At 44.9% G+C, this 22787-nt stretch overlaps 1 protein-coding gene across 2 annotated transcripts in view; it reads right to left on the minus strand.

The window, feature by feature from the left end:
* The window catches only part of mapkbp1 (mitogen-activated protein kinase binding protein 1), a 156432-nt gene that overhangs the window by 24583 nt on the left and 109062 nt on the right, over window positions 1-22787 (minus strand). For both annotated transcript variants that reach the window (XM_052012062.1, XM_052012053.1), the window contains 12 exons: window positions 22190-22379; window positions 21380-21526; window positions 19353-19537; window positions 17409-17500; window positions 16076-16201; window positions 13905-13975; window positions 11819-11940; window positions 10426-10501; window positions 9044-9155; window positions 2970-3033; window positions 2352-2477; window positions 1077-1225 (listed from right to left, as the gene is read on the minus strand). In XM_052012062.1, the coding sequence (XP_051868022.1) occupies window positions 1077-1225; window positions 2352-2477; window positions 2970-3033; window positions 9044-9155; window positions 10426-10501; window positions 11819-11940; window positions 13905-13975; window positions 16076-16201; window positions 17409-17500; window positions 19353-19537; window positions 21380-21526; window positions 22190-22379 (1460 nt within the window). The remainder of the gene's footprint in view (window positions 1-1076; window positions 1226-2351; window positions 2478-2969; window positions 3034-9043; window positions 9156-10425; window positions 10502-11818; window positions 11941-13904; window positions 13976-16075; window positions 16202-17408; window positions 17501-19352; window positions 19538-21379; window positions 21527-22189; window positions 22380-22787) is intronic.

The raw sequence follows: 22787 nt of genomic DNA on the forward strand, positions 1-22787 counted from the left end.
CATGAGCACTCTGCACTCCTTCAACAGTGCAGTGAAGTGTAGTAACCTACATTAGTTTACTTGAAGCAGTCTCGAAGTTCACAACTTCAGTGGAAGATTCCAACTGAGATCTTAGCTTTCTTGGCTGATAATACACTTACATTGCCTGGTCATTTTGCTGGACTGGCACTCCTACTGATGAGTCCCACCAATAATAAACTGTCGACTCCCACTGCCCTCTGATTTCATTACAGCAGTGTTGGACACCATTGTAGATCACCACCAATGGTTCAGTGTTAACACCCACCCTAGAGCACGATCAGTGGCACAGTGCTTGACACTCTTGGTACAGCACCATAAATGGTGCTGTGTTACATCCATTGTACAGTAGATGAATGGTGCATTGTTGGACACCCACTGTACAGCACCACCAATGGTGCAAAGTTAACACCCATTATACAGCACCACCAATGGTGCAGTGTTAACACCTACTGCACAGTACCACCAATGGTGCCGTGTTAACACCCATTGTTCAGCATCACCAAACAGGTGTTCAGTGCCCTAGTATTACAGATTTGGTGCAATGACTATACCAACACTGTGCCATGGTTAATCCTGCAGTGTTGGACATCAGAAACAACCATGGCACAGTGCTGTACACTCATTGCTCCAACTCTGTAATACTAGGGCACTAACCACCTCATACTTGCTGTCCCTGCTCTTGCAATACTAAGCTTGATGAATATTTGACCACAATTACCTGTCAACAATACTTTCAATTCCTGTTGTCTAGAAAATCCTGAGGTGGATCAATATGTTGATGTTGCACGGCATTATACAGCAGTCCAGATAGCAACATAATTGTGTACAAAGAATGCTTTCCTGGGTGAGGCGTGAGAGAGTAGTCACCCTCTTGGGTTATGTACCTCACAAGTACCCAAGTGATTTGCAGATTGACAGATCCCACTAACAGCTCCATCATTATATACAGCTTGATCTACAAGGAAAGATTAACAACAAATACAAGGAGCTGGCAGATGGGCTGAAGTGCATTGGTTGTGTTTTCATGTTTCTCTTTCTAATCTGCATGGACATACCGTTCCCTCCATCTGTGAGGCCTCGTTTTGGTGTAATGTGTCTTGAACCTTCACAATGACCTTCTTCATCCTCATTTGCATCCTCTTCAGCTTCCTTCTCACTATCAGAGGACATGGCAGTCTGAGCAGCCACATCAAATGTTTCTCTTCTGAAGGGGAACAAAAAGGTGGGAACAGAAAGTAGATCAGCAATAAATTGGTTTACTGTCACAAGCAGAGAGAGAGAGATAGAGAGAAAGAAAAAATAGATGGAAAGGCAGACATAAAGTAGGATAAAGGTCTATACAGAAAGGGGAGAGGGGAGAAAAGAGGTGAAAGGGAGATAATGAGAGAGGTGATGGGAGAGACAAAGTTAAGAGGGGAAGATAATATTGCTCAAAGACAGTGACAGAAAAAGGAAATTATTATTATTGTTCTTCAATATCAGCTCCTTGTGTGACACACAGTTCAATCCATATCTTCCCCATGTTCTATGTATAAGAGCGTAAGAAACAGAAGCATTGGCCATTAAGTGCCTTGTGCCTGCTCCACTGCTGCCGATTTTTGTACTCCACAGTCGCTATCCCAGGTAGGAGTCACCTGTGCAGAAGCTCTCTTGTCTTATTTGACGCCATACTGACCTTCCAAGCCCAGACTTTTCCTGAGACAAAGAACGCCTGGTTCCACTCCTCCTGCCATTAACAGACACCAGGGGCAATCTACAGTGATCAGTGACTTGCCAGCACATCTGTGGAGCAACAAACAATCTGCTGGAGAAACTTAGTGAAATTCCTCCAGCAGATTGCTTATTGCTCCAGGTTCCAGCATCTGCAGTCTCTTGTGTCTCCAGCAGGTCTTTGGGATGTGGGAGGAAACTGAAGCACCTGGAGAAAACCCATGTGTCACTGGAAGAACATACAAACTCCACACAGATAGCACCAGAGCTCAAGATCGAACTCAAGCTGCTGGAGCTGTGAAGCAGTGGACTAACCACTGCGCCACCCATCAACTCATGAAAAACTCTGCTGTCACTTCCTAACCTCATCATTCCTGTCCTCGCTGGCAACAAATGGATGCTTATAAAGCAGCAATAAATTAGTACCAAATGGGCACAGGATGAATGAATCACACTCGGGGAAGCAGGTAGATAAGCTGCCATATGACCAAACTCTGGCTTGAGTCCATGTTATAAATTGGTGAAAACTATCAGGGGTTAAAAATTAGCTGTAACCTCCTCCCACTCAGTCCACCTTTAGTCCATTTCTCTGTACCTTGGTGCACTGATCTTGCACATACCTGCTTGGGGTGGAATGTTTCCGTGGGGGGGTCTTGGTTTGCTTTTTCTCCTTCTGTTTGGTTTCAGCCAGCCTCTGCCTCATGTTAATTGTCAGTTCCGAGCTCAGCCGCCAGATGAAGATACAACTGCAGGAAACAATGACATACCGGTCAGATCCTGCACACATCTTCAGATAACACCAGCCCAGAATTTTAACCTCTCTCTTTCTTACTCCCTCTCTCTCCTTCAGTAAGAGGAAGGAAGAGAGGAGAGAGAGGGTGAAGTGGAGAGGGTGGGAAAAGGAGAGGGAGGGAAGAGGAGGTGGGAAGAGAAGGGGGAGGGTGTGCGCATGTGTGTGTGCGAGCGCATGTGTGTGTGCGAGTGCGCGTGTGTGCGTGCTAGCGTGCATATGTGTGCATGTGCATGTGTGAGAGAGGGAGACAGAGAGACAGAGTTTCTTAATCCATGGGTTGCCTGACCAGGTCAGTGTTTGCAGCATTTTCTGTGCCTTCTTATAGATTTCTAGCATTTGCCATGTTTTGCTTTGCCAGATAGAAAAGATAAAAGAGCCAGGACCTGCAATCTATTAAGAATGGTACTTCATGAAAAGTATTGCACTGCAGAGAGAAAGCACATACCTGTCTCCTGACACAGAGATTAGATGTTTACAGTCATTGGTGAACTTCATTCCTGTAACAACCTCTGGAATAAAAAACAGTCATTGTAGAAACCAAGTTAGTGACTGCCAATGTGAGAGATATGGACTTGTGAGGACAACTGATCCACGTGGTTTACTGAACATCTCTGTGGTTGATGCTGATCACAAGGATTACTCTGACTAATGGGGATTATTGGTACGTACCCTGATCAGTATGGATTGATTGTCACAAGTTAGCAAGCACCTCCTTGACCACAGTTGGTCAGGGGGGCAATGCAGTTTGATAAGTACCTTTGTTAATTAGATCAAATGATTACAGATTTTAATATGCAGATGTTTCACTATCTTCTTCATATGCAAAATCCTTCAATAAAATTGGATGGTCACACAGTGGTACAAATTAGAACTGGAACCAGATTGATGAATATGAGGAAAAGCAGGTAAGTAAGCTTCCAATCAAGAACTACCAAAGAAGTTATGAAAATAGTAAATCAAAGTATGAAGAACAACCAATGAAAGAACAAAGGCATTGAACCAATCAGACAGGTCCTAGAGGTTGGAAGTGTTATTTAGAGTGACACCATGAATATTCGCTGCCTGGAAGGTTAATATTAAAAATGACATATAACAAAAGAAACACATAATAAATAAAATACCTATTCTTACTTGGCATTTCATAGTTGAATCAGAAATACCTCACAAGAACCATTCAATTCAACATTTTGTAAGAGCTATCCCATTAATCTCAATGCCCTGTTCATTCCCCCTCCTCCTTCTATTTTCAAAGTGTAAATTGTTCCCTTTACAAAGGCATTGTTGAATTTGCCATCTCTTCATGACAAATCATGACTGCAATCTTTTATCTCATGTGATCTTTAGTTATTTCGCTTCATACCCAAATCCTCCGGTTACTTATCTACCACACATAATCATAGCTTCTTCCTCATCAACCTCCTTGAATGATCATGCATTCTCGTTTCTAGGCTTCAGGCCTGTTCCTGGGCTTAATCCCTGTGCCAGTCCTTTCTCCTCCACCATTTCTATTCCCTTCTCATTCAACTAACCCCTGCCCAACTTTTGCACACTGCATCTGTAATCTGCTTACACAATGGCACTTAGTGATGCCCAGAGTATCCCAGGGAGGCACAATGGCAGTGCACAGAAGTCGAGCCCAAACTCCCAGGTGCAGTTAATAGAGCTGTCGCCTCACAAGTCCAGAGACTAGGTTTAATCCTGACCTCCGGTGCTGTCTGTGTGAAGTTCGCATGTTCTCATGTTCTCCCTGAGACTGCATGGGTTTCCTCCGGGTGCTCTAGTTTCCTCTCACAACCCAATCAGGTTAATTGGCTGCTGAAAACTGCCCGTAGTGTGTAGGTGAGCGGTAGAATCGTTGGGGGGGGGGGGGGGGTGTTGATGGGAATGTGGGGAGAAAATAGGATTATTGTAGGATTGATGGTCATTGTAGATTCAGTGGGCCAAAGGGCCTGAGTCTGTGCTCTATAACCCTTACGACTATTCACCACTTTTCACAGTAATATAATACATTTTTCAGTGAACCAGGTAAGTTTAAAGGGAGCTTGGAAACCAGGACATGGGTGAGTGGGAAGGGGGAACGGCAAACATCCCCTGGTGAGCCACATGCTGAACCATTGGGATTTCTGAATACTCAGATGGTGAATTATTGGAGTGTTACTTTATGTGCCAATCTCCCTTTTCTTTTACATCTGTCCTTCAAATCATCCTCCCAAATTAATCTCCACCCACAACAACAGGCGCCACAAGTCTCCGTCATCTGTCATCAGGGATCTTCACAGTGTCCAGATTTTCAAGCGCAACAGGCAACAAGATAATGGAACAGTAGAGCACAGGAACAGGCCCTTTGGACCACAATGTCTGTGCTGACCATGATGCCAGATGAAACAAATCCCATCTGCCTGCACATGATCCATATCCCTCTGTTCCCTTCATGTTCAAGTGTCTATCTACATGCCTCTTAAACACCACTTTCGTGTCTGCTTCCACCATATCCCCTGGGAGCATATTCCAGGCCCCTACCACTCTCTGTGTTAAAAACTTGACCGGCACAACTCCTTAAAACGTTCCTCCTCTTGCTTTAGATTTTCCAGGTTTTTTTTAAATCCAATTTTTGAAGCAAAATAAATTTATCCCCTTGAGACCAACTCCGTAGTTTGTTTCTTGCCGTGGAGTTTTGAAAAATGAAAGAAAAATATGCCTTAACAACCCCTTAAATAGATCTCAGGGATCGATTTGGTTTTGCTGATTTATGCCAAGTTGCAGCCAGGTGGGCGTTCAGGGAGAAAGGCAGAAGGCTTGGGTACAATATCAATGTTGCAACAGTGGGAGCAATTTCGAACGGGGCAACTGGAAAAGACTGTGTTCTAACTGCAGAGTAACGTCACTGTGCAATCCTGCGTGGAGCTAAACTGAAAACGAATGATGCAGATTGTGGAGTGGCCGTCTTACCGGCGCCGTTCCCAGCTCTCGCCCGCAGATGGCGACGAAGCAGCGCCCCACAGACGGCACAGAAGGGGATGTTACCCTCCCCAGCAAGTCCCCAGACAGTCAGATGTCATGTGACCACTGCAGGTGTAACAAGTGTGACCCACCCCAGTGAAATCAAACAGGAAACCATCATGGACCGCTTTATTGATTCTGTTTATTTCCTTGCGTAGGAAGTGTCTCCTCTTGCGGTTTTTACTGGGCAGCAAGGCGAATTTAGTAACCCAATAAAAACACACAGCTTCCTTTGCGGCCCCGCTTGTTTTGACTTCCATCCTGACCTTACCGAGTGACTACCACTCAAATGGTTACTTCCCCTACAGTTCAAGCTTACATTTTAAATTTCTCCTCCCTCTGCCAATACCACTCCTACCTGGCTGACAACTTTCATCTGTAACCCGCCGCGGGGGCTTTCAGCAGGCTCGTTAAACCTCTGCAGCGCTGTCCCGCCAACCTGTCCTTACCTGATCTTGGAGACACGAGAGACTGCAGATGCTGGAATCTGGAGCAACAGACAAGACGCTGGAGGAGCTCAGCGAGTCAGGCAGCAACTAAGGAGGGTAATGGACAGTCGACATTTTGGGTCAAGATCTTTCATCTCGACCCGAAACGCCCACTGGACCTTGGCTCAAATGTGGCTTCTCCAAACATTCATGTTGGTGTTTTAAGGTAATTTATTGAGCATCACCACCCACACCTAGCCACCACTGATGCTTTTACCCACTGAGGTTACCCTGTCTAACTGGTATTTCAGATTTACTTCACCACTGTAGGGATTTCTGGATTACTGTCATCTGTCCTCAATCACCTCTGGGGTTTCAGGTGACCTACCTCGCCAGGGTTTTCCTGCCCTGTCACTGATTCTGCACTCTTCCAGGTTCTTTCTCCCCATGGAATGCCACCAATCGATGCTCTCCCCTTTCACTCATTCCCAGACATTCTTGCCCGTCCCACCTCTCTCCAAGCTTGAATGCTCCAAGCTGAACCCACCCTACCTGTCCAACCTCAGGATCTCCAACTGAACTCTGGACACCATCCTATCTTTACCACTCTATTCCCCATGTGTCTGTCCTACCCTTGATAGATAACTGGGACAATGCAACTAGAAGTGATTCTTTTCTTGCTGCCACCCCAAGCCTTGCTCATCACCTCCATTTCCTCCTTCCCTGTCTCATGTTCCCTCGATCTCTTGTGTCTTCATGCCTCATATAATTTCTGCCCCCTCAGATACTCCATCCTCTCAGGTCACTACCAAACCTACTATCCTTGACCGGCCTGCACTCTGATCCATCCAGGCTCTGCTCCATGTAGGTCAAACCCAAAGGTTCTTTCCGACCATGCTCCTTGCTCCGCACTGACAGGCCTAACAATGTGCTTGTCACCACAGCTATGGTCAATGCCTCCCCAGTGTCCCCAATGGGGGCTGGTCAGTCCACCCCCTTTCTTTTTATTTGTTCACTCATTAGCAATGGCAGCATTTATTGTCCATCTCTTGTTGTCCTTGAACCGAGGAGCCAATTAAGATCAACCACGGTGGTGGGTCTGGAGTCACTGGGTAAGGTGGCAGATATCCTTCCATGCAGTGAACCAGATAGGTTTTTACAATAGTCCAGCAGGTGACTGTTGTCCAGCAGGTGACTGTTACTGAGGCAAGCAATAATTCCACATTTATTAATTAAATATTTATTGATGAATTTAGATTCATGGTGGATTCATCTATGATCAATGGTACAGAAATGGCTGCTAGTCCATTAGCTCAACCAATGTATACCACTCCCATCCCACTCACCTTCCCAGTATAGACCCTGTCAACTTTGACAGTGGATCAGGCATCACTGTTCCCTCTATATCTTCCTCCAAAGTTTCCACCAACTGGTGAAAAAGGGCCTTGTCACAGTGCTGCTGCTTCACGGCTCGAGAGACTCAGGTTCAGTCCTGACCTTGGGTGCTGTCTATATGGTGTTTCCACGTTCTACTTGTGACTGCGTGGGTTTCGCCTGGGTGCTCTGGTTTTTCTCATCATGCAGGTTGGTAGGTTAACTGGCTGCTGTAAATTGCCCCTAGTGTAGGTGAGTGGTAGAATCGAGGGGGGGGGGGCGGGGGTGGGAGAGATGATGTGAATGTGGGGAGAATAAAAAAAGCATTAACGTAGGATTAGTGTAATAGGGTGGTTGATGGTCAGCATGGACTTGGTGGGCCAAAGGGTCTGTTTCCATGCTGTATCTCTCTCTCTCTCTATGATGCTATGAAAATACATTACAGAGAAATAAGTGGGGGAATGGAACTGATGGAATTGCTCGGAGGGCCGGCACAAACTTGATGGGCTGAATATGACGAAATGTAAGTAACATGGATGATTGCATTGACCTGGTGAAACCTGGTTGAAAAGGTCTTGAGACCACCTCCAGGCTCTCATTCCTTGGTCTCTTCCCCTACTCCTCTGCTAGTTTTTCTTCCCACTAGCACCTCATCTTGCCCAATCCGTCTAAGATCCTCGCTCTTCTGTCACCTGTTCAAGTAAGATAAAAAAATTCTCACCAAGAGATCTTCCCTGCCTCACTCCCTCAGCCTCTGCTGGGAGAGACATCTCATCTTTGGTGATTTCAACCTCCATTTCAGTGTGGTTTCTGCTCTGAAGTCACGGCCTCAGTCCCTCCCTCCGTAAAACCTTCTCAATCCATTTCCACTGCCGACCCCTTATAATCGTCCTGTTTCATTCTTTTCCATCCTGTGACAGCCAGAACATTCCTGCCAACATCTTCACTCCCATCACTGAAGTCCTTACCAAGGCCAACCCTCAGCCCCACTCCCTCTTCCCCTCTAAATTCTGCTCCTCTGTAACATATCCAAACACGTGGCATAGGTTTCCACAGCTAACTGATGCCACCCCCAGTCGGTCAGTGCGGAGAGAGAGTCGGTCAGTGCAGACAGACACGTTCCCCTGTCTCTGGGGAGCAGAGACCACGTGAGAATCCACAGTGTCAGTCAGCAATTCTCTCCTTTGTGCTGAATTCCTGGCCTGCTCTCCCACTGAGCTTGAGTCAATCCAGGGAATGCTAAACGGTGGGATGTCTCGCAGCAACCCGGGTTCAATTCCCGCCGCTGTCTGTAAGGAGTTTGTACATTCTTCCCGTGTCTGCATGGGTTTCCTCCCGCATTCCAAAGACGTACTGGTTAGGAAGTTGTGGGCATGCTATGTTGGCGCTGGAAGCATGGCAACACTTGTGGGCTGCAACCCAGAACACTCTACACAAAAGATGCATTTCACTGTGTGTTTCAATGTATATATGACTAATAAAGATATCTAAGGACAAATTTTCACACTGCTACAACACCCAAGTCACAGCAGTGATGCTGATGCTCTATCTCCCTGCTTTTGCTGCTCTCTGGTGCTTTTATGAATCCAGCTCCGCAATGCAAGGTGACAGCTAGAGATTAGTGCACAACTCTGAGCACAAGGGCACACCGCATGTTTGAAAGTACAAGCAGTCAAGCAGGGACAGTAAAAGGGTGGCCTCCCCGAGGCAAACTCACCTGAGTGTCCAAACATGGTGGCGACACACTCGCCTGAGTAGAAGTCAAAGATGGAGAGGTTCTTATCAGAGCAGCTGGTTGCGATGTACAGCCCGGATGGATCAATCTGAACCTGGATAAAAATAGATATGCCACATGAGTTATATTAACTCAGGAGCTCTGATCAAACAAGTCGGTCAGTGCAGAGACAGATGGACAGTAGAGAGAGTTGGAGAGCACAGAGAGAGAGTTGGACTGCACAGAGAGTGAGTTGGACTGCACAGAGAGTTGATTAATGCACAGAGTTGGTCAGCACAGAGAGATGGTTTCAGGGCATGTGATGATCATTAAATTTAAGCCAATTTTGCAGGTCAGGGGTAAGGAAAATTGAAAAACTGCACATTAAAGGTGTGCCAATCAATAGATAATAGCAAATCTCTTGAAGGAGTCTATATTAATCCTCAACAAATATACATTTCACTGAGAAATAACATCGTGGGAAAAGTGATCCATCTGTGGCTCACAAAGACGATTGATTAATGGTAGTATCAGATGAAAAGAAGAGGTTTGAATTTTGTCATTGAGTTGAAAATTGGGAAGGTTTCAGGAAGCAACAAAGAATGAGCAAGTGTTGATAGAGGGAAAACATTGCAATGAACCAGCAAGAAATATTAAAACAGGCAATAAGAGCTTCTACTGCATTACAAACTGGAAGAGAATAATACAAGTAAACATGGACCCCTTAAAAGCAGAAGCTACAATGGAAGTTATAATAGGGTAGAAAGAAATGATGGAGATGCTAATATTTTTTCTTTATCTGTCCTGATTGTGTAAGACATCAAAACAGATCTGGAATAGTGGGAAAACAAGGGTCTCGTGTGTGTAGGATTTAAGCTAGTTAACATAAGTACTGGAGAGATTAGTAGGACTAATAACCAACAAGTCCACTGGACCTGATGGGAAATATCCCAAGCTGAAGAGCTGCAATCTTCCACTGTTCTTAAATTCTGGAATAAAAACAGAAAATGCCGGAAACACTCATCAGGTCAGCAACATTTGTGGAGAGAGAAACAGTGTTAGCACTTCAGTTCTGATGAAGGGCCTTCAACCTGAAATGTTAACTCTGTTTCTACTTCCAGAAATGCTGCCTGACCTGCTGAGTGTTTCCAGCATCTCCTGTTTTCGTTTCAGATTTCCAGCCTCGGTAGTTCTTTGATTTTCATTTACTATCATTCTGTAGTGGTCCCAGTGGTTTGCAAGGTAACAAATGTAACATCACTTTTGAATTAAAGGGAGCAGAGATGACCCAGGGAATCGAAGGTCCAAGATGTTCCTTGCTGGTTAATCTACCCCACTGCCCTGCCTCTGGAAGCTGGACGCTGCACTCATCCAGGAGCACTCACCTTGATCAGCGTTCCATCTTCTCCCTGAGATCCCTTGTACAGTTTCTTCTGTTTCCCATTGCTAATGTTAAATATTCTGCAGGGAAGACAGTATAGACAGTGAGAGAACAAACTAGAAATTTACACACATGTAAAGTCGTTCCACCGTTAAACTTGGGGAAAACCAAAGTAAGGCCAATATAAATTTTGCTTCCATAACACACTGTTGTTCAGTGTGTGGATTCAGTTTATTTAGTCAGGGCTGTAGTGAGGTGATGTGGCATGTATCATGTAAAGCTATATTGGGAGGTGTAGGATATCTCAGTGTCTTACTGAAGCACATGGGAAATATTAGTTTTATTTTCAGAGGTTTGGGGATACCAGAGTATTATACTGAGCGGTAATACAACATCAATAATATAATCAGCAATATATCGGTAAGTACTACAGCAAAGAGTTGGGAGGTACTGATTAGGTTGGGGATATATCAGTGCTATGGTGAGCACTGTAGGGTATATCTGTCTCTTACATTGAGTATATTGGTGTTATAATGAGTGATGTGAAATATATCAGTGATAGAGAAAAGAGTTGGGAGTGGTTTATCAGAGTGTTACTGCAAGGATGCAAGTTATATCAGTGGGTAAAACTATGGTAGGGTATTTTGGTGTGGAGATATATCACTGTTCTGGTGAACAATGTGGGTTATACCAGTGTTACAGTGATGGGTATAACAGAGCTTCACAGAGAGGTGCATAAGGTAAATGAATTTTACACTGAATGGAGACACGAGAGACTGCAGATGCTGGAATCTGGAACAACACACAAAGCGCTGGAGGAGCTCCTGGGTCAGGCAGCATCTGTAGAGGGAAATGGACAGTCAATGATTGGGGTCGAGGCCCTTCATCTGGACTCAGTCTGAGTTCCTCCAGCATTTTGTCTGTTGCTTTACACTGAATGGTGCGGTGGTACCACTGACGTCTCTGCAAAATCCCAAGACCAGATTCCGATATAGATGTCCTATTCCAATCTCCCTCTTAGGAAGACAATATCAGGCTAACAGAGGAAAAGTCTTGAGGAAATCCCAACATCCCTACTGGCCCCCTGGGAATCTCCGGCCCATGGCAGCCCAAAGTAGAGGGGAGCATTCACAGTGGCACTAAGAATCTCAAGTCCATGCACTGGGAGCACACAGAAGCCCTGTGTAACTGATGGAAGGAGTGTACCAGCTACCCACGCACTGTGCCAGGCCCCTCCTGCCCCACCTTGGAACCCATAGAACCAGTGAAAAAGTCACTCTCAACCTTGAGATAGAGGAGATAAGGCGTAGCTCTGTGTGTAACCCCCTGTTGCAGGAGCTGCATGAGCTTTCCTTACATAAACCTGAAGCCAATCGCAACACCCAGATCCCACTCACCGAATGCTCCTGTCCTGGCATCCAACGGCAGCATACTTCCGCGTGGAATCCACATCCATGTCATATAAAGTCGTCTTTCGAACTACATGGTGAGTTCGGGTGAACTGCGTGCCTTCACTAGACTGTTGGGAATGAAAACAATCAGTTTATCTCCAACACCCAGGCACCTATAGGGCAACATCTACAGAGAGAACAGTATCAGGCTAGGAGGCATGGTCCAAGAGAACTGCTCCAGACAGCGGAATAATCTGGGGACTCCCAACTCTCACACCCTGTGCCATCCAACCAGACAGAAACCACTGAGGCCATTCCCTCCCCAAGCTTCTGCTGGACCAACTGAAACGGCATGGAAAAAGAAACAAGGCAACAAAAGAGTGAACAAATAATCAGCCGAGGATTTGCAAGAAGACCAAACTCCCTCAACTCCTTCTTTTCACAAGATACCAGTTTCCTTTGTTTTGCTGACAGTGATCGCGATGTCAGTTGTCAAAACCCTAATCTCTCAAACCTTCTCCCTGACCTCTCTGCCCCTTTACCTCTCTCCCCTCCCATAAAATGCTCCTTTGGCTCCCATGTGAATTGGTGTCAAGTTTTGTCCATGTTAAAAATACAACGTAAATTAAGATTGGTTTGGGTATTTTTTATTTGCACTGCGAGAGTATTTATATTGTATACAATTGTAGGAAGTGGTGGGACACATGCTTAAAGTGAGCCTTGAGATCTGGGTCCTATTAGGTCATTTTAACTGGAGCATGAGTTTGGAAACCGTTTACCAAGAGGCTCTGTGGATGCCGGTAGCTTCCCTGGGTAGGGTGCCTGATACATGCTGCTTACCACCATTCACAGGCCAGAGCAAAGTGAACAGTGATGGCAGTGATTCACCATGTCTTGATAAAACAGGGGCAAACCTGAGGCTTCAAGATGCACATCAATGGCTCCTACATGCCATGTATCTGTGTACTGCCATCCTCCTGTTCCCACTGAAACAACTGTGTGTGCAAAGGGATCTGAGTGACACTGGATGTAATCATTAGCAAAACTATTATTTAAACTGTGCGAGGGACTGCCTGGTTTCCTTTATCCCATTCAATGGCTCTACCCAAGCAGAAGCTGAAGTTATGACCTAAACAACAAATATATAAAGTATCAACATACAGGGAGAAAACAAGGCAGGAGATACAGATCATCCATGCTATGCATCAGGGGGTGAATTGATTCTGTGGTCAATGGACAAAGGAATGAAAGTGCATGGAAACTAGCTAAATGCATGAGATGCAATGCAGTAACCATTAGTGTTGAATAACATGGGCATTACTGCCCACTTAGGAATGGATCGCGAACACACCAGTTCAGTTTTGGACAGGAGTTTTATGGCTGACAAAGCAGACTTCCACTCCACCAGACTGGGCTGCAGTTAAATGATGAATGAGATCAGTGTTGCTCAGTCACAATGTTTCTCTTTACACATAACTTCCCAAACACGAGGGTATAATCCATAATCAAATAAATGGGCACAAACCATGTCTCCTGCTAAATTTTGTTTGTGTCCCATTTCCCGTGTTCCTTGGCTTTATGCAATTTAAAGCTCCCCCTTAGCTACTCTGGAAATGCGTCATAACACTAATAACTATCAGCCTTTCCACCATCTGATCACTCTGATTGGGTTCCAACCTGCAGTTCACTCCTGGCACCTGATATATAAACAAACTGAACTCCCCTTTAGTGAACTCCAGTCTTTAATTCACTCCCAGAGTACTGATTATTCTTCATATACTGAACTGGATTAGATTCCAATCTGTAACTCAGTCCCATGGTATCGATTATTCTATGTACACTAAACTTCTGGACTGGACTTGGGTCTGTAACTCACTCGCAGGGTATTGATTATTCCATATATATTGAAGCTCTAGATTAGATTACAGTTTGTAACTCAATCCCAGGGTATTCCATACAACCTGAACCTCGGGATTAGATTCCAGTCTTTAACTCACTCCCAGGGTATGGATTTTTCTACATATATTGAACTCATGGATTGGATTCCAGCCCGTAACTCACTATACATGCCTACAATGGTGCTATCTATTACCTTCTGTGCTGTCCGGAAGTAAATGCTCTTGTCTGCACCACAGGTGATCATCCTGACACTCCCACCATTAGCTGCAAAGAAGAACAGAAGGTGACTGGGTTACTGTGGTAACATGCTATTGGCTGGGACCTATTATTGTTCCCAGTTTCACAGAAGGGGGAAGGGAGACTCCAATAAAGCACCAATAAACTGACAAAGCAGCAAGCATCATATCACCCCAGCCTCAGCTGCTTTCACTCAACACACTCGTCTGCCTTTTAGATCAGGAAGGACAAAGAGCACTCAAACTAGATAAAGCTGTTGCAAAAACTCTGCATCTGTACCCACATGAGGCACTTCCTCAATCAGAAACTCTGACAACACTCACACAGACATGTCAGTTCATACCCTGAAGCCATGTACTTTGGGACAATATCACACTCAGTCCTGGACAAATGATTGGTCTTAATGAAAATCAAATTGCAGATGCTGGAAATCTGAAATAGAAGCAAAACATGCTGGAGACATTCAGTGGGTCAGACAGCATCTGTGGAAAGAGAAATAGAGTTAATATCTGATGAAGGATCTTTGACTGGAAACATTAACTCTGTTTCTCTTTCCATAGATACTGCCTGACCTACTCAGTGTTTCTTGCATTTTCTGATGGGTCTCAATGAATGCTCCTGTATACTAAATGTTACTGGGGAAGGAAGTTACAGAGATAGCCGGACCTTGGACGGGTTTGAAAATAAGGATGAGAACTTAGAAATCAAGGCATTGAAAGTGTGGGAGCCAACATAGGTCAAAGTGGACAGGACTGAAGGTGAGCAGGGTGAAGCATAGGTTAATATAAATCTAAATATGGGGCCAACTCCCTCCAGTGGTATTGATACAGAGCTGCAGGATCATCAGGGATCAATTTGATTCTAACCAATTCAGTCTGTCATAGGAAGTCAGTCATACAACACAGAAACAGGCTTCTTGGCCCACCGAATCAGCGCTGGCCATCAATTACCCATTTACACTAATCCTACACCAATTCCATTTTTAGTCTCGCCACATTCCCATCAACATCTCCCATCACCAACACCAAGATTCTACTACTCACCTACACACAATGGGCAATTTACAGCAGCCAATTAACCTGCCTCCCACCACCTTTGGGATGTGGGAAGAAATCCACATGGTCACAGGGAGAACATGCAAGCTTGACCCAGGATTGAACACGGGTCTACTAGCTGCACCACTGTGCCGCTGGTGTATATGTTCAGATCCTGTTCATACTTCCATCACATCTCCCATCACATGGATACTTGCCCACCCCCCCCATGCCCCACCCCCAGGATTCAGGAGCCTTACCCCTCAGTGAGGGATGGGAGAAGGATCATAACTTTGATACAACACAAACATATATCGAACCTCTGAAATTCATTGCCGCTGAATTCAATGGAATTGAATCTCAAAAGATGATGCCAGAGGAAGTGGTTGAGGCAGGTACAACAGTATCATTTAAGAAGCACTTGGGTAGGTACATGGAGGGGCAGGATTTAAGAGTGATATGGGCCGAACGCAGGAAATTGGGACCAGCAGGGTGGGCACAGTGGTCGGCATGGACTCAATGGGACGAAGGGCCTGTATCCGTGCTGTATTGGTCCATGAGATTGATGGTGTATATGCTACTGCAGTGCCCATTTAGCACATGTGATCCAGGACTAATTTTGCCCTCTGGATTTCTCCAGCCTTCCCTCATAACTTGGACCCCTGATGTCAGTCAACGGCCCTGCAGCTGTTCATCAGCTCCAAAGTCTGTAGGATCTCTTTCTTCCTTGGCAGCCAGAATTAGTTTCTAGCCAGAGCCCTTAGACATTAAGTATTAGAGGTGAACATCACCACTGATCAAACTCCAAACAATGCCACCCTTCCACTTGAGGGAGACGGCCTTATATTAACCTGTGCTTTGTCCCACTCACTATTAGCCACACTGATCTATGCAGGCTCCCCCACTGACCATACCTGGATATCTAAATTCTCATCCTAGTTTCCAAATCCCAGAGTTTTGGATGGTAGTCTAGGCATCTTGGTTACTAGTCTGGGAAGATGTGAGACAAAAGGCATGCACCACACCTGCATCGCCACCGTGCCCTCAAAATCCGCAGCAACACCGAGTAAGCGGGGTGCGCACACACAGGTACCTGTAAACTTGACGGCCGTGATGGAGGAGGAATGTTCATCCAAGGTCTGGAGCAGGCTGTAGTCATTTTCTGCATCCAACACATGGATCAGTCGGTCCCGGCTAGCAGATGCCAGCAACTTCATGCCTGCCAGTGGACGGGGAAAGAGACAAAAGCATAATTAGGTACAGGTGGCAGGGCTGGTAGGGGCCTGGGTGGGGGAACATGGCCAATAATAACCTTCCTTTAATGTGGTGAAGCTAACAGAGCTGTTGTCTCACAGACCCAGTTCAATCCTGACCTCTGGTGCTGTCTGTGTGGAATTTGCACGTTCTCCCTATGACTTGCTTGGCTTTCCCCCCAGGGCTCTGGTTTCCTCCCATATCCCAATAACGTGCAGGTTGATAGGTTAATTGGCCATTGTAAATTGCCCCTAGTACGTAGGTGTGTGGCGGTAGAATCTGAGGGGAGTTGATGAGGAGGTGGGGAGAATAATACGGTTTAGAGTAGGATTATGATGGTCGGCATGGACTCGGTGGGCCAAAGTGCCTGTTCCTGTGATTCTCTGACACCTGAGGGATTGAACCTGCATCACTGGAGCTGTGAGGGAGCAGCTCCACCGGCTGCACCACTGCGCCACCCACATCCCTAAACATGCAGATCAGTAGGTTAATTATCATCTGCAAGTTACCCCTTATGTAGGTGTGAGACTGAAGAATCAGGAGGAGATGATGGAAATGTGAGAGAGAATGGGTTACAGGGAAATAAATGGGAGAATGGATTGACAGCACTGATCTGAAAACTGGCATGGGCTTGATGGGCCAAATGGCATTCTTCTCTGTCATAAGAAACATAACAATAATATAAAGCATTACAAGGTACTTCATTAGAGGATTATCAAACAAAAATTGAAGGCCAGCCACTAAAATAATATTATGCAAGGTGACCAAAAACTGTCAAAGAGTGAGTCTTCTGGGCACATCTGAAAGGAGGAGCGATGTTGATGTTTAGGGAGGCAATTTCAATGCTTGGGCTGCCAAATGTGCAGCAACTAAAATCAGGGATGTATAGAAGGCCACAGTTAAAGCAGTACTCATAGCCCGGAGGAACGTAGTGTGGGAGATGATTACAAAGGTAGGGAGAGCAGAGGTTATGGACAGAGTTGAACATTGCTCGCAGACCATGTTCACTGATATACAATGGGTGAAGGATGGGAGGGACAGGTTTGAGTTAGACGACTGGCACCAGTTTTCAGCGACCTTACATTCATTGAGCACAGGAAACCATCAGCCTAGTCACAAGCAGAATGGGACATGGATGGTAAGATGACATGAAGTCTTTAAAAGGTTCTCACCAGTCTCTGGCTTGGAATACTCGAGGCACAGAATCTCAGAGTCATGGGCTTCAACCTGAAGGAGCTCTCTGAGCAGCTGGAGATCATGGACCCTGTCAGACACAAGGCAACACCAGTAGGTCAATCCATCCCAAGCTACACCATCATGAATGGATGACTGAATGTTGACAATTGAGATAACTCTGCCAGTCAACCACTCTTCTATTTTGGCTGTCTGCATTACCACTGACACCTCATGGCAAAACTTTTGAGGTGATTGTACTGGGCTCTGAGTCCCTTCAAGGCCCTTTCACGCCTTCTCTAATCCCACTCTGACTCCTCTGACTCCACTTCAGCCTCAGCTCATTTGGTGTTACATCTTTACTCTGGGGCAACACTTCAGTAAAACTCCAATAACCTAATTGCTCAAAAATCCTGATGATTCAGCAACTGTTTATTCGGGTGCTCTGGTTCCCATGCTCTCTTGAAGATCACCCATTTCTGTTTCCTGTGCTCCTTTGAAACTTAACAAGTATGTTGGAAAATTTATTCTACTACTGTGTAACACCTAAACAAAAAAGTGAATTAAAAGTGTTGGACTATTAATTGGAATAACATCCAGTAGTCAGTTTGGTACCACTGAAGTCCCAAGTGTGCCGAATTAATGGAGTTTAACGGTATCTGGAATTGGTTCTTACAGCGCTCTTCCCTCTTTTCATTTAAGACCCATCCTAAACCCCCAGTCCTGATGAAAGGTCATCTAACTGAAATGTTAACTCTGTTTCCACCTCAACAGATGCTGCCTGACCTGCTGAGCATTTCCAAATTCTCTGCTCTTATTTCTGATTTTGGGCCTCTGCAGTATTTAAATTTTTAAAACTTTTTATAACGTACTTTCTTCACCACCCATTCACCCTAACAATTTCTCCCCCATTGGCTTGGTTTCCACTTCCTCAGAGTTAGGGAGTTCATTTCAGTGTTGTCATTGGTTACTGAGCACCCTGACATATTCAAAACCAGTGAGAGTTTTGTTGCTTCAACTCAAAGTTTGAAGGAATGCTGTCTTTCTCCCTGAGCACTAATGACGTTAAGGTGTATGCTCAAACTCCTACTAACAGCCTCTCTCTGTTGAAGTCAACACTGATCACACAAAAGCAAGCTCCTGGAAGAACTCAGCAGGTCAGGCTGCAGCTGTAGAGGCAGAGGGATAGTTGATGTTTCGGGTTGAGACCCTGCATCAGGACTGAGAGTGTAAAGGGGAGATGGCCAGCACTGAGAGGTGAGGGGGAGGGCAGAAGCTGGCAAGTGATAGGTGGATCCAGGTGAGGAAGGGTTATTGGGTAGATGGAGCCAGGAGGAGGAGGGAAGGGTGAAGACAGCGATAGAGGCTGGGAGGTGATTGATGGCAACAACAGATGGCTGCAGTTTATGAAATCTGATCACACAACCTGACCCTCTGGGCTGGAAGCACACACTATATATCCAGTGTAGTCACGCATGTGTGCTGTGCTCCACTTCTAAAATTCACTTCACTGACCCTAATGGAACCAACTTACAGAACAGATCACTGCATGTTTTAACAATGTGACCCCCATCTCAATTATTCTTAGGATTATTAAATTAAGAAACCCCTTAACACTCTCGGGATTAAATACTTTGAAATTTGTGTCAGGTGTCACCAAATTACTGCTAACCTGCTCTCTGTTTTTCAAACTTAGAAATATTAAGCAATATTGATCTTGATCAATAAAATGTGACCTATGATCAATAAAAGCATGTAATCTGCAGGGTACAGATCATTCCTGTTAATTCAAAGTCTTTTAATTCTGATCACACATTTTTAGCACAAAAAATACATGATTTACAGAGAGGTGTACACAGTCAGTGTGCACTGAGTATCTCACTGGTTCCATACTGTACACTCAGTGCCAGCCTGGGTTAGTTCCCTGCCCAAATGTAGCATACCTGAGAGTCCCCACCCGGTCACCAGATGCCACGTGCTGTCCATCAGGACTCACGCACAGTGTCCTGATCCCTGTCTTCAGGTCAGTAGCTTGGGAATCCTGCTTATCTGAACCTCCCACAGAACAGTTCTCCACATCCAGCAATGTCAACGTGTTGGAGTCCATGTAGAGAATCTTCAGCAAATCCTGGAGTTTGGGGAAGAAGAAATTTAAGACACTTCCACATCTCGGTCTCCTGTGCAAACTTGTACACACAAGTGTGTCCAAATCCACACATTTATAAGTTCATTCAAACCTGAGTACAAGCAACTGTGTACAAGTCTACTCGTATACAAGTGCATTCAAATCTGCATGTGTCTTAATGCCTTTGCACATTTACAAGTGTGCTCATACCTATAAATATGCCAGTATGTGCAACTGAACATTTGTGTGTCCAAACCAGTATAAGTGCATACAATTCTGTTCATTTATGTGTTCAAATCTCTGCATATAAACAGTTTGTGTGTTCAAATTCATACATTATCTGCAGATCTGCAAGTGCATTCAGATTTATGCACATACAAACGAGTCTCTGTACACATACAAATCCTGCCAATATATACATGTCCACAAATATCCATACGTTCGATATATGTGCACAAATGTGCACAATGTGAAAATAATAAAAGCAAGATTGAGAATGTGGAAGAACGATTTGGATTTTGTGTCCCCAGACTGTCCAGAGCCCTTTCCTAAGTGTGAAGTAATTTGAGATGTAATTGGTCTCTTCTGTAAACCATGGATTTTGGCCAAACAAGATCTCACTTAAGGCAATGAAATAATGACTAGTTAACCTGTAGTGCTGCAGCTGGTTGACAGATAGGTGGTGACCACTGAGGAAAACTCAACCACTTTTATTCAAAATGGAGCCATGGGATCTTTTATGTCCATCTGTAGGGGCTGAGTGAGAACAAATCACTGGACAAGCTATCTGATAAATCCCACCCATCATTAGATCAGCCCAAAGCTGGATGGGGTTGTTCATTTAAAACACTTCAGAAGCATTTGTGGAAACTAAATATGAAGATGTGATCCTTTGAACCTTTTCCTGCACTTTTATAGGTGGTAGTTCAATCATAGTTGAACTACCACCTATAAAACCTTAATGTCCATGCCTAATAAAAAATTATCACAGCCCTGAAACTTTCAATTGGTCACCAATTGTACTGTGGTCAACTGAAACGGCATGGTGGTGGTGCAGTGGTTAAGTAACCCAGAGGTCCTTGGCATCTGTGGAATTTAAATTCGGTTAACTACCTGGAACTTAAGAAAAGACATAAACCAGTCATTGGTGGTTAAAAACAGGAAATGCCACAAATACTCAGAAAGAGAGTTAATACTTAAGGTCAATGACCATTCATCAGCTCAGTCAATGCTAACAATGACCCTGGCTCCACTGGATTGTTGCGAGATCCCTTCTGGTTCACTAATGTAGTTCAGAGGAAGAAATCTTCTGTCACTCTGTACCTACCTAGCAAGCCACCCAGTTCAAGGGTAATTAGGGATTGCTGGTCTTGCCAGCAATGCCCATTCCTGGGAAATGAATTTGAAACAGCGTCAACAATGTGTTGGGGAGACAATTCCACACTAGTCCTATCAGGGTGGTCTTTCCTGATATCATCACTTGATGGCATCTTACTTTAAGAACCCCAGTACAACTCTGAAGATAAAGTAATTAGAGAAAATTAGGAGGGGTAAAGAAACAAATCAAAACATGGAACATGAAGCTCAGGGAATTTACAATTGCTTCTAAACCATTTGATTGCAGTGCAAACATTCAGGACTTGGGTGGGACATTACCCTGTAAGATTTTAGCCGAGTGACTGTGGTACTGGATGAAGAGGCGGTCACTCATAAGATCCAATCCCAATGTGGCAGAATACCAAACTTGATTCAATAAATCCTGCAATTTGTAGACAGACGCCAGAGAACAGATTTCGATTGACCAACCCAGCTTCTGGAGTTGACGGGGATTGGTGGCACACTTACGTTGCTTATCATGTTCCGATGCAGCGAGGTTCCGTGGGTGCTTGAGCTCTCAGTGTTCCAGAGTCGGAGGGTGTTGTCGGATGAGCAGGTGATGAAGGAGCACGGTGGTAAGCATGCCCGATTACTGTCCTCAACCTCTGGATAAACCTGAAAAGAGCATAAGAACATAACAAAACAGAAGCAGGAATAGGCCATGTCTCCTCAAGCCTGCCCAGCCATTGAATATGATCGTGACTGACGTGCCCCAAGCCTCATCTACGCTTCAATGCCAGTGCCCCAGAACCCCCACTTCCCTGATCTTTCAAAGATTCATGTCATTTTTCTTTAAATACACCCAGTGATCTAGCCTCCACAAACCGCTGGAGTAGAAAATTCCAGAGATTCACCACCATCTAGGAGAAGAAGTTCTTACACATGTCAGTTTTAAATGACCAACCCTTAATCTTGTAACTATGTCCCCTTCTTCGAGATTCTCTCAGGAGTGGAAATCTTGACATTACCTTATCATGCCCCCTCAGAATCTTAAATGTTTGAATTAGATCATCCTTCGTTCTTCTAAACGCCAAAGAATAGAGATCTGTATTTTTTAGCCACTCATGATAGGACAACCCTCTCATCCCAGGAATTAGCCTGGTATATGTATTTTGGGCTGCCTCTAATGCCAATACAGTGAATCTCTTTTGAACTGCCTCCAGTGGGAAGAATGATCCCATATTCTGTTATGGAAGTGCTCTTTCAGATTCTCTATGGATTGGTTTCCCAACTTCTATGGAGGAATGGTTATCCCAGGTTCTACTGACATAGTCTTACCTCCACACTCCAGACACAGGATGCATGGTAGAGGGCAGAGTACACTTTCCCAACTTTCTTAATGTCCTTCACGTCCCACACGTACAGACTGTGGTCATTGTACACACACGATAGCCAGCGGTTCGTGGGGTCGAAGGTCAGTGCGATGGTGTCTGGGTACTTGGCATCTGCTCTGTTTGTGAACAGATGGCTGAAGGAGATAGAGAGTTATGTTAACAAAGCACTGATCCATATAATAGGAGGACAGTGTCGCAGCAGTGAAGGTATTGCAAAGTGACCTACAGACTGTCCTCCTGAGTGAACTTTAGATGAGCTCAGAATTCTAACAGCTGAAAATCAAACCTCCAGTCCCAAAGTTCCCTTCCTCAAAACCACTCTCAGTCAACTGGGAAGCAGGAGGAGTTGGTCTCAGTAGAGTGATGCAAGACTGTGACTGTGACATGGTAAATCCATCATAATAATCTGAATATATAGATTACCCAAGTCCTAGGTCTAACTAGGCCAGCCATTGGAGGTGAATGGTGAGGAAGGTTGTCAAAGGATACAGCAGAATGTTGGCCAGTTGGAAATATGGGTGGAGAAATGAAGGATGAAGTTT

The sequence above is a fragment of the Pristis pectinata genome, chromosome 1, assembly GCF_009764475.1.
Source record: "Pristis pectinata isolate sPriPec2 chromosome 1, sPriPec2.1.pri, whole genome shotgun sequence".
Lineage (NCBI taxonomy): Eukaryota > Metazoa > Chordata > Chondrichthyes > Rhinopristiformes > Pristidae > Pristis > Pristis pectinata.